General features: G+C 43.1%; 1 protein-coding gene across 1 annotated transcript in view; it reads right to left on the bottom strand.

Moving 5' to 3' along the window:
• The window catches only part of LOC124997616 (ras-related protein Rab-26-like), a 44,379-nt gene that overhangs the window by 12,543 nt on the left and 14,085 nt on the right, over positions 1 to 17,751 (bottom strand). Inside the window, exons 4-6 of the mRNA XM_047571449.1 lie at positions 13,438 to 13,479; positions 12,180 to 12,246; positions 7,229 to 7,281 (exon numbers count right to left, since the gene is read on the bottom strand). Of these exons, the coding sequence (XP_047427405.1) occupies positions 7,229 to 7,281; positions 12,180 to 12,246; positions 13,438 to 13,479 (162 nt within the window). The remainder of the gene's footprint in view (positions 1 to 7,228; positions 7,282 to 12,179; positions 12,247 to 13,437; positions 13,480 to 17,751) is intronic.

Here is a 17,751-nt window from a genome sequence, read left to right on the forward strand (position 1 = left end):
GAACCTTTATATAACTCACACATTTAAGTTGTATCAAGGCTTAAAGTTAGGCATAATTAAGGCATGAGGTGTCAACCATCCACCTCGACTTCACTTACACTTCGTATTGCATTGTATAACTTCGTGTTCGGTCCATGTCAACTGAGCCACGTCTTGAAATGAGTTTAACCCAACAAATTTAAGACATTTCCTGCACTCAGTAGCTTTTCTTTGTGTTACCAAAGTGACTAAAGTGAATCTCACTATTTGATTCAGTATCATGTGTAGATTTAATAGGTGTGAGTGATTTTCTTTTATGGCCCCTGTTGACCTTGTGTGAGAAACTGAAATGCACTACACCCACGGTGAGGAAAAGTAAATTTAAAAGAGCCAAATGTTGCACCAGCGACAAATGGTTAAAGTGGAGGAGTAATTGAAAGTTCCCCGAGGCCACCAGCGCTCCGGCCTGACACTGACACTGTGGATGAATCTGTATTTCTACAAACTATGAATGCATGAATATAAAGTGAATATTGACAAATTGCAAAGGGAATTGATTGTGCAAAATGTCAAGTGGCAAGAAGAATGCAGATTCACTGCGAAGGGGACGAATGGGAAAAAAAAGACAAAAGTCATTAACCTAGCAAAGGTATGTGACACCTTGCTAGGTTTTTTTTATATTCTCTCACAGTTAGACGTGTATCGAGGTTTTGATATTGCGCGCACATTCAACGTTCTCATTAACGTGACATCCTCAATGACGTCTGTGACATTTTATTTATTTATTTTTTCTCAGAGGGGGATGTGGGCCTCGCTACCTTCCTGCCAGTCAGCCTGATGTGTTGTCATATCTTGTGAACACAATTCTTCACATTAAAATGAATCATTTGGAAATAAATAAATAAAAAAATAAATATATTCTTCATTTCCTCCAGAGACAAATATTATTTGTGTGACAAATGGTCATGATGAAACAAATAAAATCTGACCTCTGCTGAGACGTTTCACCTACAGAGCGACATCCTAGTTCACGTAAGAATCTTGACATGCTGAAGGCTAATTAACAAGTAGTACAACTTCTTCTACAACAAGCTGCGTGGGCGGACAGCATCAAAGCTTCACAGCACCGTAATTTACTTAATTCTTCTGGCTTAGTCAGACTAGGCAGCAGCATCCACTCATTCATTTACACATGTGTCAATCATTTCAGTATACTGTAGTTAAGAGTATTTTTTTTTTTTTGTTTATTCTATCAATTTTTGAACAACCACACAATTTAAATGTGCAGCGCAAGTATCAAGCATTTTATTTGGAGTAGTCCAGTCGTTTACGTAGCACACTCAGTGGAAGCTAGAGACAGATAGCTGCAGCAAGAAAAGTGGTTCTAAAGCGCTAGAACTTCAACAGGGGGACCGCAACCGCTAGGGGGTCCGCGGGGGTACTGCAAGGGGGTCTCAAAATCTTAGGTTGATTATATAAAACACACATCGAATATTTTTTTTCAAGGATGGTTTCTGTCGTTTTAGGTCATTAATATAATGCTGATGCATGTTGAAGTGTCACATTTTTGGATAAGTTCGCTTTGCTTTAGTTAGTTACTTGATGCTATAAAAGACCTAAGCTGAACATCCAATCAGAGTAAGATCTGTCTCACACCCACACAGCTGTCAGCTGAAAAGACTAGTGGCAGTGGTGCAGGACACATGGCCACAGACACTCAACAGCTTGGTATAATATGTTATCTAGTAGTCCTGTAAGTCCTTAAAAAGACATGTGTAATAAAATATTTTCAGGTAATGGAGATGTGAATATTAGTACATTAGTACATGCAGGTGTCTCTTGGATAATGGTTGATATTATTAGCTAGTGGGCTCCAAATATCAGAAGTCATGTACTTACGACAGAGTTCTCTTCTTGTTTCATCTCCTCAACAGTTGAGTGCACTTTTAAAGCAGTAAAACACGACACAACCTGCAAATCGTATTTTTGTTTGACCTTTGTTATGTGTTACATAAGCAGCGAGCTGAAGGAGAGAACAAGAGAACACGGCCATCCTTTTATCCAGGTATGAGAGCCTGAATAAAGCAATTTTTATTTATTTTTTTACGATTTTGAACTCTTTTTCGGGGGCCAACCTAACTTCAGTTCATCCACTGGAGCCGGCATCAAAATAAGAGAAAGTCCACAGAGAGCAGCAGTGTGAAGAGATATCTGAGTGGCACAGTAATGTATGAGGGCTACCGCATGTCATGCCTGCACCTATGTGAACAGAATCTGCAGAATAATCTGCAAAACAGTTGCAAACCTGAAATGTGCCACTTCTAAAATGCCAGACGTTCCACTGATTATTGCTGAGTGGTATTTGACTTCATTTCCCTGCATTATTTACTAAAAGTTCCTCTCATAGCCATCTGGTGCACTGGTGCCATGACATTTAACTAACAGCTATGTGGTAGGCAGGCGGCCATTTAATTCGAAGCCAGCCCGTGCCCTGGGGAAAAGACTGAGAGAGACGAATGAAGACACACAAATGAAGGTTTCAGCTCCCTTGTTGCTTTTTTATTGTGTTTTCTACCACACAGACGCACAGAGATGCGCCTCTTCACTGTTATACATCATTTACCAATCACTATCAAGGTCAGGATTTCCAATTAGAAACATTTTCTCTACAGAGAAAGCCTTCTGATCCAGACTAGAGGAACTGGCCTGTGCCGTCAATATCCCAACAGGGGGTTTGTTGTGCTGCCTGACTTAAATGATAAATACTATCAGGAAGCTTTAGCAAAAATGCATTCGGCAATCCAAGTTCCTGACTGGACACACTGGTAGATTAGTAAATTCCTGCAGCTCTGCATTATACGCAGATAAAGTGGAGGAACATAACTAGAGATTTAGCTTGTCTCATAAATCTTTGGGCACCAGCATGGACTTGTGGTAGCGATGTTTGCTTTGGTGTTGCTTGGCACAATAGCTGGAAGGAAGAAGGACACTGCTTTGAGAGCACAGACGTATAGCCAGAGAAGACAAATGGTTTGAAACGAAGCCATCTATATCTCTGAACATGTAGGATTGACCAAGATATAACCTGCAATCAAGCTACAGTACAGTCTTTGCATCCGTCTCCAAGAAGCTTCACCTTTATTCACACCTTGACTATGGAGCCTCTGACCGATAGTGGGTTTTAGAGCACGATTCATTGGAGGAAGAAAACAGGATGGAACAGTTTCCTGCAACTATAGGTATGTATTTGGTTGTTAACATACACTAGCAATACGAGCTTCTGATGAGCAACAACCAGTTGCTTTCGCTTTAGCTTCTTTGGAGCTACTAGATTAAGTAGGGGTCCCTACTTAATCTCTCCATCAGGTTGGGGGTGCTTGACCTGAAAAACGTTGAAGACTCGTGCCATAGGCCACAGGAAAAATGACTTTGCAGTGTAAACTAGTTGAAGGGAGACTGGGAAATCACCCTGATCACCAGATTTGTCAGCTGACCCTTTTTAAATGTCGTCTTTCGGGAACTGCAACACAGACGACCGAATGATTCTGATTTGACAACCGCCCGTGATTCCCCTCCACAGTAAATGATCTGACTGCCGAAAGATAGGAGCCACCGGAGCCAGGCTGCTTTTTAAGAGAGTGGCCCAGACAAATTATTTGCAGCAGAAGCCTAAATGGACTTTTATAGCCTCCCCCGAAGCACTACTTCAGACAACAAGACATTCATCACGTTACTAAATGGCTTGTGTATTTCTGCCACGATAATGACTTGCGCTACTTGGCGTTGCGTATTATATAAACAGAGGACTGACTCATGGTTACTTAAAGAGTAGTTCTCACCATCCCTAATGCAGTCTGCAACTTAAATGCATGAACACATAACAAGAGACGATCATATTAATCTGTGAACTTAAAGAAGTGACGCTTTTATCTCGAAACCACTTAAAAAAAAAAAAAGATAACGATACCGTCCAAATGAAAATATAAGAGAGCAGAGGATGAATCGTTCTCATTCAGCAACTCTTGCCATGACTATTAAATCTTCCTCTCGTCCCTGTGACGTTAATGCTTCGCTTGCCTGATTGCGTCCTCACTGGGGAGACGGATGCGCTGCGGGGAGGTGCAGGACTGAGGGCAGAGGAGGGGAAGAACCATTTGCCCCCTCTTTTTTCCCCCTTTCCTTCAGAGCGGCATTCATCACCATTAGCGTTCATTAACGTGAATTAGCGCTCGTTAGGCGGCGGCGCGCCAGCAGGCATCTGCAGCCTGCCGCCAACATATCTCCTCGCCTTAATAGACACTGACTGAACGTGAGCGGTGGAGGGATGGAAGGAGGAAGGGAGGGGTATTACTTTTTAATCTGTGCCTCCCACGATCACAGTAAATGTATCTCTGAGCAATAAAAAATATATATATATTTGATATACTACTAACTTTCACAGGCGTGAAACATAAATTAACGAAACGAGGAAGAGTAAGTAATGAATTCATTTGACTATTTATACCTTCTTTCTGTGAATTAATAGAAAGATGCAGAGGCTCTGATTTCGCGCCGTGACATGTTGTGAATTGTGTAATTTGTTCAAAGACACGTCCTCTGTTCTGAGGTTTTTGGGCACACCAAAGAAGGAAGTATTTTCGACGTTCTGGGGTCTTTTAGGATTGAACAAGATGAAACGGTGATGATGGCTTATGAGGAAGACATGAAGTTGACTCCCCTTCGCTACCACCAGCAGTTCGACTTTTATGTTTTTTTTTTTACTTAAGTATTCTGACATTTTATAGATATATGAGAAAATTATAGAGCCAAGACAGAACTCAGTCAGAGGGGCCGCACCGAGAGGAAAAGGCATCACTTTGCCTTGGACGTATAAAGGGTCGATACGTTCACTGCATTCAAACCCGTGCCCTACAGGAGTTTGAAACACTGGTGAGCTTTAGGCTTCTGCTGGAGGCCCATTTGAATGTGGGGTTCTTTGCATCCCACAGGTACTTGATCAGTTTGGGAACTAGTGAATTTTGGAGGCCAGGTCAACACTTGGACCATGAAGACAGAGGCTAAAGGCTCCTTGAAGCTACACCATCTGTGAGTAGACGGGTTTTGTTGATGGCTGACGTTTGTAACTCCCATCACGAAGCCGCCCTTCTCCTTGAGCAGCTCATATCTGGACTTGAGAAGCATCTTCCCTGCCTGACTGTCATCATACTTTTTTCCCCCCAAACAGGCTGGTATCAAATAGCTCTGCCTTCCCTCATAACGGGCCATTTGGAGCTACGAGAGCACATTTTTTTTGGGCCACTGTCAATTAAAGCAGCCAAAAATTGCTTCTCTCTGTGTGGTAACGGCGATGGCTTTTATATATAGCACCTTTCTACCTACTGATGCCCAAAAAGAGTTTTGTACGGTCACAGGCGCATTTAATCACTCGCTCACACACACACACACATTCACCCACCAGTGCCACACACGGCTGGGAGCAACAGCTGGCTCAGTGTCTTGCTCAAGGACATGCAGAGTCATGATAACATAGTGACAACAGCTGGGACAACTTTAGTCCCTCGGACATCAGCAGCTATGACAGAAGGTAATGGAGGAGATCTGAGGAGGCTGGCATTTTACGGTTTTAGATGTCAGACAGAAAGTGCATTTGTGTCTCTTAATCCATTCCAGCGGGGCTAATAATTAACGGTCAATTTTTATTATTCATTGAAATGTGAATAACTTTTTACATTGATTGGAAGAACATACACACACAGTCACAGTTGACTTTTGTCTTCTTCTGTAGCTTCAAGGTATCATTTGTGGTTTGGTTTTGTCTTATTTCAGCTTTTTTTTGTGGACACATTGCGAAGACGAAGGTCCTGCCTCAGGTGGAGGAGTTCAAGTATCTCGGGATCTTGTTCACGAGTGAGGGAAGGATGGAGCGGGAGATCCATGCCGGTGGAGAAGACGGAGCTAAGCCGAAAGGCGAAGCTCTCAATTTACCGGTCGATCTACGTTCCAGCCCTCACCTGTGGTCATGAACTTTGGGTAATGACAGAAAGAACAAGATACAAGGGATACAAGCGGCCAAAATGAGTTTCCTCAGCAAGGTGGCCGGGCTCTGCCTTAAAGACAGGGTAAGGAGCTCAGATACTCGGATGGAGCTCAAGGTAGAACCACTGCTCCTCCACATCAAGAGGAGTCAATTGAGGTGGTCCGGGCATCTGGTAAGGGCCCTTCCCGTTAGAGGTGTCCCACCTGAAGGAGGCCTCGGGGTGGCCCTAGGACACAATGGAGGGACTATATCTCCCGTCTGGCCTGGGAGAACCTGGGAATCCAGAGGAGCTAGTGGAAGTGGCCGTGAAGAGCGCCGTCTGGACCTCCTTGCTGAAGTTGCTGCTGGACCCGGATAAGCGGAAAACAATGGCGATGACATTGAGAAAAATTTTAAATTTATAACAGAACAGCTAAACGCCGAAGGATGAGTGGAGCAATCTTACTGGCCAACTTGTCACGACGCGACTTGTTACACTGATCTGATCCGATTCAATAAATGTCTGCGTCTCCAATTCAATTCAAGACTCTGATTTGATTTCTACAGTTTATCGTTGACAATTTTTAAAGAGGTAATGAGATGATAAAAAACCAAGAATGAATGGATTCCTTTCAAAGTAGGCTCATGTGATACTTCGGTCTGTTTTAATGCTATTGCTGCCGGGTTGCACCAAGCGTGAACATTTAGCATTTTGCACCAACGACCAGAGCCACGGTCTCCCGCCTCACAGACACTTATAGGAACAATGTTATTGATCAAGATTCTGGCCATTTAACTTGACCCGGTCCTCGGGCACTTAAGTGTGGCACTTCTCTGTGGACACAAATGTCCCCATGGGGACTCATAAAATAGAGCTAGCTAAATTGCTTAATAAAAGAAATTATTTTTTTCTTTTCCGTAATCTAAAGAACAGAGCGGAGTGGAGTAAAAAGCAGAAAGAATATGTCAACTATCTTTGGTTACAATGTAGGATTTGTAACATGGGATTTTATTCTTAAATTGACCACCCAGTTTAGAGAGTTAAGGAGTCCCCACGGCCCATAGCACTAATATTAACTTTGGACTAAAAGCAGACCATAGAAACCGTCACTAAATAAATCACTGTCAGTTTTTTCTTTTTGCAATTTCCTTAGACCTTTTTGTTTGGACCCAGCTGAATAGTGAAAGAAGAACCCCTCAAAAAAAATAAAAAATAAAATAAAGGTCCCTTACCTGTATGTTGTCAAAGGAGTTCTTGTTGGTGACGTCGTACAGCAACAGAAGAGCTGCGGGGAGAGAAGAAGTTCAAAACCATTGGGTGGAAAGAAATATTTCATTAAGTCCTTAACCTTTACGTCTCAGCTCAATTTCAAATTAAATTTTTCTTTTTTTCCACCATTGGCTCAAGGATGGCTGCCGCAAAACCCGTCCCTTGGCCTTAAGAAGCCGTGAATCATTCATGGGCAGGAAGGCAGCGAGGTGAATTTGAATGCACGGTAGTTTAATAATAATGCATGAAGAGGCAAACGTGCGCAGATAATTGAGTTTCTTCAGTGGGAGATTTAAAAAATAAATAAATAAAATATGAGAGAAGACGACCATTGTGTTTTGTTTACCCCTTCTGCATAGATCAAAAAGAGCATCTCTAAAATTAGATGCTCAGGTTTGCATCCCTTTGTCTGGTCTGGTCTGGTCTGGTCTGGTCTGGTCCACGTAGGCATTACATGTCTAAGTAACATCCACATGAATGCCAGGTGCAAAAGTTTCCCAGCAGAACTTTGAATTGTCACAATGTGGTCAATGTCATTCACTTCTCCTGTGAGCGGTTTTAATGTTCCGACTGATCGGTGTATGTGAACTGCAGAGAGGCTTCAGTTCTTGGCCCTGTGCGTATGAGCTTCTCACCTGGAGGAAACATATACTGCATTTGAGAGACAGTTTGTGACTGTGGACGAATGGGGTGAATTGCCTGGGGAGAAGAACATGATGCAGACTGACAGCTGTGTAATAAAGCTGGGTGGTAGCTCATTCTTTTGTCGGTGTTGGTTGAAGTCAGGACACAGAAAATCATAAACTTCACACATTTCTCCGGCAAACCTCCTCTGCAGTTGTTTTTTTTTTTTTTTTAGTAATAAAGTCCAAAGGTAACATCCAGCCTCAGCTGCCAAAATAAAAATAGAGCCCTCCTCATATTGTATTTGCAGTGTGCAGTGCACTGTGTAAAATATGCAAAAATTCTGTTTGGTTTTGAGCACCGGAATCAATGAACTTAATCAAAAGAAAGAGAGAAGAATCTCATTATACAAGGAACTTATCAGCAAATAAATCCTCGAGGTCTTGAGGGAAGAACAGAGGCTGGGATGAAAAGCAGCACAACAACAAAGGCAACGAAGGCAAAATAGAGCTAAACCGGTGAGACAAGGAGCAGGGAAGATACAAATCATACAAAAAAAAAAGGGGGGGCGGGACAGATATGGGAGATGAAGAACAATCATAATGAGAATATGCAATCAATTTTCTCCCAGTAATGTTATTTCCTCTCATGCAGCGCGGCTTGGAAGAATATTTGTATATTTTCCAAATTGAGCTTGAATGTTTTCTATTAAAGCTTCACGAAAGGGAGAGTAACTGCAGCGTCAGAGCCTCGTCACACATTAAGGATAAAAAGAAGGCTTTGTCGGACAGTTGCTAAACAGTGTTGAAATATTTTTTACAAATCGGCTTCAATTAAACACAAATATGGCTCCTGTTAAAAAAAAAAGAAGAACAGATGGTTTGGTCTGACTAATGAAACATCAGTTAGTTGGGAATTTCCAATCCTTTTGTGTCCAAAAGTACAAACTGCAGCAGTTACTGTTGAATTTGAATTATTTATATATAATTTGAATTTACACTGATCAGGCATTACATTATGACCACTTCCTAATACTGTGTAGTCACCTTTCTCCTGTCATTGGTCATAATGTTATGCCACAAGTACAATTTTAAGGGGCATACTGTGGGAACATTAACCATCCCTAAATACTTTTTTTTAACAGATTTTACTCTCTGTGCTTTTGTGTTGTACAAATGTTAAAAGTGAAACTTAAACGAAGTCATGTGAATGCAAACTACAAAAACATCCAGTTGCTTAATCAGATTTATTTTATTTTTTTTCACAGAAATAGGCTAAAAAAGTACCCGATGCCTCTCTACATTCAATGCACCAGACACGCCGCCTATCCGCCGACATCTACAACAATAGTCTCCGTGTCCTCTTCTGATTCTCTACCTCTGTACACTCATCTCTCTGCGCCGGCGCTTTGGACTCTTCCCCCTGCAGCTCTGCTCTGACCACAATAAAACTTCCAGCAGCGAGAATTAGCTCCGTTCATCATTCCCTCGCCGGTGTTTTATGGAGCAGTGTGTGTTTGCATGTCATACTCGACTGTAAATGGGTTTAAGGTCGTCAAAGCACAGCCGGCTAATTTCTTCAAACGCAATGATCTGCAATAGAGCGCCATAATGTCGCCGTCATTTGCTTGAAATGTCAATAATAAAACATAAAACTGCCCCGACCGGGTCATTTGGGAACACTTTAATATTGCGGCTGTTGGCATTAAACCGGCCTCATTTTAGCATCATTTATTATTAAAAGCTTGAGGTGTGTAGCCTCGCCGTAGCCAGACTCAGTTCTTGTCAGATTTAAGTTCAGTAGCACGCAATCTGGATTTCATTATTGGTTTTGTTTCATTGTCCTACAACCAATTGTCTCCACGCCACTCAGGTGATGTGTATGCCTACGTTGCTTTTACTCATATAACCAGATCCCAATGGAGCAGACACCAGACCAACTTTCCCCCTAAAAAAATTATGCAAGTGGGGAAAATTTGGGCAGGCTTCCAGGCTAGGAAATACAGCCTATTTAGACAGTTACTCTCTTGTCAAACATACTGCAGGTTTTGCACTTAGGTTTATGGCCATGTAGCACCAAAACAAACACTGCACGAAAAGCAGGATTCAGATGATGCACTGTCATGTGAAATACTGCATACAGACTAAACTTTTCTTCCTGGCAAAAAAAACCTCCACAGGACATCTTTTGGGCAACGGTCATTGCAATTACACCAACTGGGCATAAAATTATGACGAGGATGTTGTTAGTGGGGGTCCTATGGGTTGAGGTGGATCAGGCTTGTTGTAGTGCATCCCACAGACACTGATGATGCCTAATCGGTGCATATTATGACCAGAGGGATATGCCTCCCAAAGGTGCCCGCAACGGTCCTGACCCCAGGCACTGGTCAATGACAGCAGACATCGACAAGGAGCTACACTTCCCTACTGACATCGCTATCGCCACGCTGAGAACAGACACTGTTGGTTGAGCTTATCGTGCCATGGGAGCAGGGCGTCCAGGAGGCACATGAGAGGAAGAAGTCACGGTACGCTGACCCAGGCGGCAGAATGCCAAGAGAAAGGCCGAAGGGCAACAACGTAACCCAGTTGAAGTCGGCTCCCACGGCTTTCTGAGCCTTCATGAGAGACGTTGGCTTCACGTCAGAGATCAAGAGAGCCGTGGTGGACCTCTCAGAAGGAGCAGAGAAGGGAAGCTTCTGGCTCTGGGTGAGAAGAAATGCTAGGTGATGCTCCTGGCCGACCGTCCTGAAGGGGCGAAACATTAGTGACGGATGGCTCCTGGCTGAAGCCTGCAGCTGGTGCTCAGGCGCCGGTGGAGGTGCATCAAGCGGAAATGCCGTGCAGGTACTAACTGTGAATCAACTTAAACCAAACTCTATTAGAAGACCCCTCTGCACAAGGGTCTGGAGTTCAAAAACTCACAACAAAGTCACAGTAAATCACAGTCAGTTAGATAAATGGAGTACTTGATACTGCCTCAAGCTTAAAGAAAGCCTAAAGAAAAAGAAAAGTTCAAAATTCAGATCCGTGCTTATATAGGGGAGAACGTGTTGGGCATTTAAAAAGGGTCTTGGTGTGATTGGGATGTGTGGGCATCCTGTGATATGCTCCACAGCCGTGACTTTCTAAGTAATTGAAAACCCTGACACAGAGATGTCTAAGGCTGCACTGTGATGTGGCGTCCAGAGCGAGAGACGCGTTCCCAGGCTTCGGGCCTGAAACCGGCCCCCGCCAAAACTCCTCCGGGATCCCTTTCGTAACGGAGGGGGAGACATGAGACAATCTTGTAAAATAAATCCTGCTCCAATTATCCAGGGCTGACCACCAAACCATGACACGGATAATGAGGACAGTACACAGACGTAGATCATTTCTACTCACTAAATCATGTAGCCGGTAACACACACACACACACACATAACCTTTTCGTTGTTTAAGTTGCGCCAACTTAAATAGATTACACAGACACACAGTTCCAGATGGTAAATCTTCCCTTTGATCACGCACCAATCCCTGACTGCCCACAGACCAAACCAAGTGATGCATTCTCCATACATATGAGAGCACGAAATTGCAAACACATACTGCAACACAGACTGAATATCGAGTACCAGAAAAGGAGCAGAGCCACGTTTTTCCCCGGAAAAATATGTCGCACTACGAGTAAAATCCCCCAGTTTTCCCAAGCAACTGAAGAAAAAAAAAAACACAAAATATCTGACAGTCGTAGGTTTCTTAGTTTGCCAGAGACATGTTTAGTGCACCAGGTTGTGCACATTTATTACAGCACTCTCCAAAAAGAAGCACTTGTAAGTCGATTACTAGCTTTCTGAGAAACCAATGGAGCGTTGCCACAAAGGGAGAATCAAGAGTCTGAGTCAGTAAAGACAACAACGGGAATAAAAAGTACACGCATGCCAACTCACACACCAACATATGCGATGGCTGATTAGAGATCACCAAAGCCTCCCCCGAATCCTGAACGTGTTGTCCTTCCAGTCCCGAGAGAGGAGTTATGAAACCCCAGCAGAGTGAAAGGAAAACACTGTGCGTATCATATAAACTCTCATTAAACCGCTTTGTAATTCACACACAAAACACAACATCGTCTAATGGATATGAATCAGATGGCACAAACACCCTAAACCCACAGACTACTACAACTACACTGCAAAGGCCACAACTGTGACCTTGCATATGAAGCGCCTGCACGGGGTTTCATTGAAAACAAACAAAGACACAAACGAAAGTGTGCGTAGAAGTGTGATACGTGCGAGCGTCTCACCGTGAGCGTCGCGATAGTAGGCGTGAGTGACACTGCGGAACCTCTCCTGTCCAGCTGTGTCCCAGATCTGCAGATAACGAGAGAGGAAGATAATCAGCGAATATAAAAGGTCTCATGTTAGCTCAGCCGGCCAGCTGGAGCTCATTGTGGAGCCGTCTATTAAAATTTACTGGGTACGGAAATTAGCTCCAAGTCTTTTGAATTCAAAAGCTGCACTTACTGTTTGTAGGAGGAACCCACAAAAAGTAGCTTCAAATTTGTTAAAGCTGATATGCAGCCGCAAAGGAGCAGCATTGGCATTAATCGGCCACGCTTCTTTCCACTTGAAGACCTGTATTTACTCTGACTTTAGCTTCGCCCTAATCAGCCCCGGCTAGTTAACAGTTTTATTTTGATGTTTTTTTTAACGCTAAAGGAAGAAGCGTGCAGTGAGTTCATCGCAATGTTTGCAGAAACAAAAGGGTTGACACGAGGGGTAATAGTGGAGCAAACCAGCTAAAAGCTCCAAGATAGCTTAAAGATGCTAAAAGGTTCGATTTTCCTCGGCCCTCTTATCACCTCTAACTCTACTCTTGCGTTATTTCACATCTGATTTGTTATCAATATAAGAATGACGCTTGTGATAAGAACACGGGAAGTTGCGCGCATAAAAACCTCAATTAAAAGTTTGTGTAGAAACACAACCTTTCAGAAGACCTTGCTAACTAGGAAGCTATCGGCGTCTTTAAGACTCAATGGTTAAACATTCTGAAAACTAGCAAGTGGGTAAATGTAGATAATGAATGATATAACGATTCAGCATAGTTTGTTTATTGTGTCATGAAGAAAGTGTATTTCTATTTTAATTTCACCTGCTAATACGGTATGTATACAGTATATTATTCCACACACTTCATCATCCGAAAATTATCAACTAAATTATTGGTATTTTTACCATTTACTGATTTACCATGCACAGTAAAACCATCATCCATAGCCTCTATTATTTCTGAAAATGCTTAAATGCTTCCGCAAAACTCCCCCAAAGAACCTGATTTGAAGTTTTACTAATAATGCTACTACTAATAATAATATTAATAATGCTAAATAGAACATCACTAACATTTTTAACCATGAGGTTGCATGTCTCTTCTTACAATAATAACAAGGCTCTAATTCTGGTAAACTCACTTCTTTCATGAGTCAACTGAACCTTTACCGTTGCTTAGAACAGCTCTTGTCATTCCTACACATTGTTGTGACAAATCAAAGTTCTTACCTGGAGCTTCACTTTGACTCCGTCAATGTTCAAGACTTTATTCTGGAAAATAAATAAAGAAGGAAAGAAAGAAATTATTTAGGGTCTTACATTTAAGCATGACTTCGAGGTAGCAACAACTTCTGTGTACGTGAGTGTGGTCAGACGCCTCCTGCCTGAACATCCTCTTCCTCTCATCCTCTCATCTACCTGCCACACTTGCACCTCCACTCTCCATCAATATTACATGTCTCCTCCTCACTTTGGCCCCTTTTGATGAGGCCTCGCCTCTTTCCTCCAGAGGATTAACCCCCTCTGCTCTCCTGGCCTGCCCTATTCTCTCCATCTTAAGTAGACGTTCCTCTGATCTCTCTAGATACACAACAGGCTGCAGTCAGGTTTACTTCAGCTCAAATTATGCCAGAATTTAGTTCACAAGAAAGTAAAGCTGCTAATTATTATAATATACCTTTAATGTGATAACCACAACATCTCTGTCTACAACTGTGCAAGTCTGAGCTTCATTCTGACTGCCACAATAGTAGAAACGGTAGTAGAAATTGAATTGCTCTCCTTAAAGAAGTGTTGTAATTCTGCCAACAGTTTATCGACTGTAGACCCATCACCCAGATGGGAGATGCTGTCAACATCAGACACATGCACTGTACGCCTACATTTACATTTACAACAGCTCAGACTCATAGTCAGAGGCAGACACGCATGGGTTTTTACCATCTCAGCTGCTCATGTGCTCACATGATACTTTGGTGTGTTAGCATGCTACTGTGACACCTGCTAATTAGCACGTATTTCCGCAGTGGCTGATGGAAACAACGTCAGTTTTAGTGCGACAGCGTATAGTGTGACTCATCAGAGAGTGGACATGGGCCTTCTGGGGGTGTCCTGTGGTGTCTGGCTTTGAGTTTTTTGAGTTGTTCCTAAAGTATTTTTGTGTGTGTGCCTGTGTCCACGGGTGTCATTGCTATGGCATGAGGGTGCCTGGTCTGGTCTAGGTGGGTGGTAAATGTCCAAATGAATGCCAGGCCAACAAGTTTCCCAGCGGAACATTGAACATGTCGCAAGATGGTCATTTACTTCTGCTGTGGCTGATGGGTGTATAATGCTTTTCTATCCTATGATACTCAAAGAGCTTGATAGTCACAATAACACATCTACCCATTCATTCACACACCAGTGATGAAAGCAACAGGGTCTTCCTCAATTACATGTTGCCATGTGGTCCATCTATTGGGAATCGTGCCCTGCGGTAATTATCAATAATGACAACAATAATGAGTCATTTCCTGGAAATTTACATGATTGGATTTCCATTTTGCATGACCTAATACCTGCCAAAAGAGGATGTTGAGATGCTCTTCAGTAGCCCTTGTATGCCGATATATGGATAACATCACCTGTTGCCACAGCAACGCCCCAAGTCCTTCCCCCCGCCCCCCAAACATCACCCTCTCTGGGATATTCCTGAGAACTGCTGCTGACCTTCTAATTCCCTGATCCCAGAGGAGAAGCACAAGATATTCAGCGCAGGCGAGATGCTGCCGATCTTCCAGTGGAGCACTTAGAAATAGATATCGCCTTTGTCGACGTGTTGGAGCTGATCTAGCTCCCCAAGAGTCACAAAGGGAGGAACGGCATCCATATTCATGGTGGAACTTGAGCTCCAGTTTGTGTGTGTCTGAAGTGTTCTGATAGTAATCAGAGTCTCAAAAGTGTTCCTCCTTGTTGTTGCTGCTAAAAACAACCCGTAATGTGCTTAGAGACCTCATGAATATGTAGCAGGCCAGGAAAGAGTCCCATGATAGCACCGTGGTGAGGATTTTGGGTTGGTTAGTTAGTCAGGCTTGACTGCACTGATAATAATACATGAATTTGAAAAGAGCAAATACAGGCTTAATGATGTCTGAGTATGGACTACGCAGGATACAACCTACCGTATGTGAGCAGCTTCTTCTATTGGGCTGTGTGTCAGGATGGGGTATTAAGGCTTCACAAGCTTCTACATCTTTCAAGCTGACTCAGCTGTTGCAATTTGCTCACAAGAAGCACAAGCAACCTGCACCACTTTCAGGTCAAATCAATTCCCCGAGCTGCGGCAAACACCCTCATCTTCGAGTCCAAACCGCTCAGCTACACACTGGATGTTAGACATTTTCTGCTCATCCTTTTCCCCAAAAGGTTCCACGGGTGAGAATGCATAATGACAGCAAAATGACTCTAGCAGCGCTTCACAGGGGTCATAAATTCCAAATGCATGAGGAGCTGTCAAGAGAGGGGGGAGGGGGGGCGTGAAGTGTGAGCCGATAAAACATTAATGGCCGCAGACAACTGACATGAGCGCAACGTCCACAGAAAGGTTACGCATGAAACTAATTTGTAGCATCGATGGGAATGATGATAAACAGGCCATGCAGCATTAACCTCCTGAAACCCTGCGTCCTCATACGGGGACATTAGGTTGTAGGTTTTATCGCAGCTTATTCTGCTTCATTTAAACCCGTTGTCCTCATTAGTGGACACTCTAGTCTGCTATTTAGTGGTTACAAAGGGTCGGTAAAAACATGATAGGGGACATTTCATTGGAAGAGGAACAAAATCCCAACAAATTCTACGGTTAAAACTTATTTATTTATGTTTATTAACGTTTCTAGTTTGATATGATCAGCAAATTTAACAAATTTTATCAATAGCAACAATGTCACTAATTAGCAGAGAACTCGTTCGAGGACGTTGGGACTTAATTGTTTGCAATTCTGGTTTTTATTATCATATAAATAATGAAATAATCCCAGTGTCCACATATGAGGGCATTGCTTTTTCAAAAACTACTACTTCCTGTCAAAAGTTAGTTTTTGTACTTCTTGTGTCCTGCTGATCTCAAATACCTTGTAGAAATTAAAAATGCATGCCAAACAAAAGCTTGGGTCTCAGGAGGTTAAGCTAAAGAACTCAGAGCAGAGTCAGGGCTCTACGCTGCACTCAACCCAACTCCCGGCTGTCGAGCTTTCTAAGCCGCGTCGGCACAGACGTATGTAGACACTCGCACATACTGCGCAGAAAAATATTCAGCCCCGTACTGCTCCCCTGTCTGCTTCAGTCAGTCAGGAACAGATTTTACCAGCTGGTTTTCAAAGATGCTTGGAAATAATTACCGTGAGTAATGACCCAATTCTTACAATTCTTCTCGTCCTCTCAAGTCACAGCAGCGTGGCGCAAATTAAAACATTTGTCCATTTCCTTCAGTGACAGAAGGCTGTTATCAGTTTTATTTTTTGCTTAAAAGTCAGTAAAATAACCAGTGAATGAAATGAGCTTTCATCCTCCATCCATGACATTTACGGCCATTAATAGCCCCATTGTTATCTCAGTGGAATTGTTAAGTTAGTGCTAGTGTGAAGTGGAGCTTTTATAATGGGGCACAAGCGAAGCCGACACCCCCACCTCTGTGGTAGTTCTCTTTTTGTGGGTTTTAAACCAGAATTAGTCATGTTTAACACACACCCTGTTATTAATACACAGGTGATAGCACCTCCTTTCCTCTCCTCTCCTCTCCTCTCCTCTCCTGAGGAGGAGTCCGGCTATGGCTTGGTCAGCACTTTCAAACCACAAGATGCCACTTCACAATACTTTCAATTAAGGCACGCTGGACGCTCTCCTCGAGACACAGATGGCACAATAACTCACATGACCACCAGACGCACATTTAATGCAACCTACAGACACCGTGGGATTCGCTCATCGACGGCCACGCTTGCTGAGCCTGCACAGTTAACAGGGATGCCATTAGTTGTTGCAGTCACTGGCGCATGCAGGTTTTGCACATGAGAAATTTCTTCTTGCAAAAAGGCCTCTAGTTTTGTTTGCTATGCGCTCAAGCACAGGCGCATTCCATATTTCGTGTTTTAAGCCTGACGCGTGGAGTAAAGGACAGCGGTCAGAATCGGACAACATCAAATAACAAGGCGAAAATGGTGCGACGCATGACCTGTTACTCACTTAGATCGCACCAGGAGCTGGAACCTTCATGTTAATGACTTTCTCTGTTGTGCAGGTTAAAAGTTAATTGACTGAAAGGTTCGAGCCTTATTTAGCTTCAAACGGCACTGCAGCAAAAAAAAAAAAAAAAAAAAAACAGTCTTCCTCCTCCCTGCGGAACCAAAACACAAAACTAAATCAAAGCAGGGAATAAAACTCAGTCTGCACCCTTCCAGTGTTTGTCTTTTTGCCTCTCTCCCGTGTGCTTTCAGGACCCTTTCCTCCACTCTGCAGCAGGTGATTGAGTGCCCCCCCCCCGGATGCCATTCCCTTATCAAGGAT

The sequence above is a fragment of the Mugil cephalus genome, chromosome 20 (assembly GCF_022458985.1).
Source record: "Mugil cephalus isolate CIBA_MC_2020 chromosome 20, CIBA_Mcephalus_1.1, whole genome shotgun sequence".
Lineage (NCBI taxonomy): Eukaryota > Metazoa > Chordata > Actinopteri > Mugiliformes > Mugilidae > Mugil > Mugil cephalus.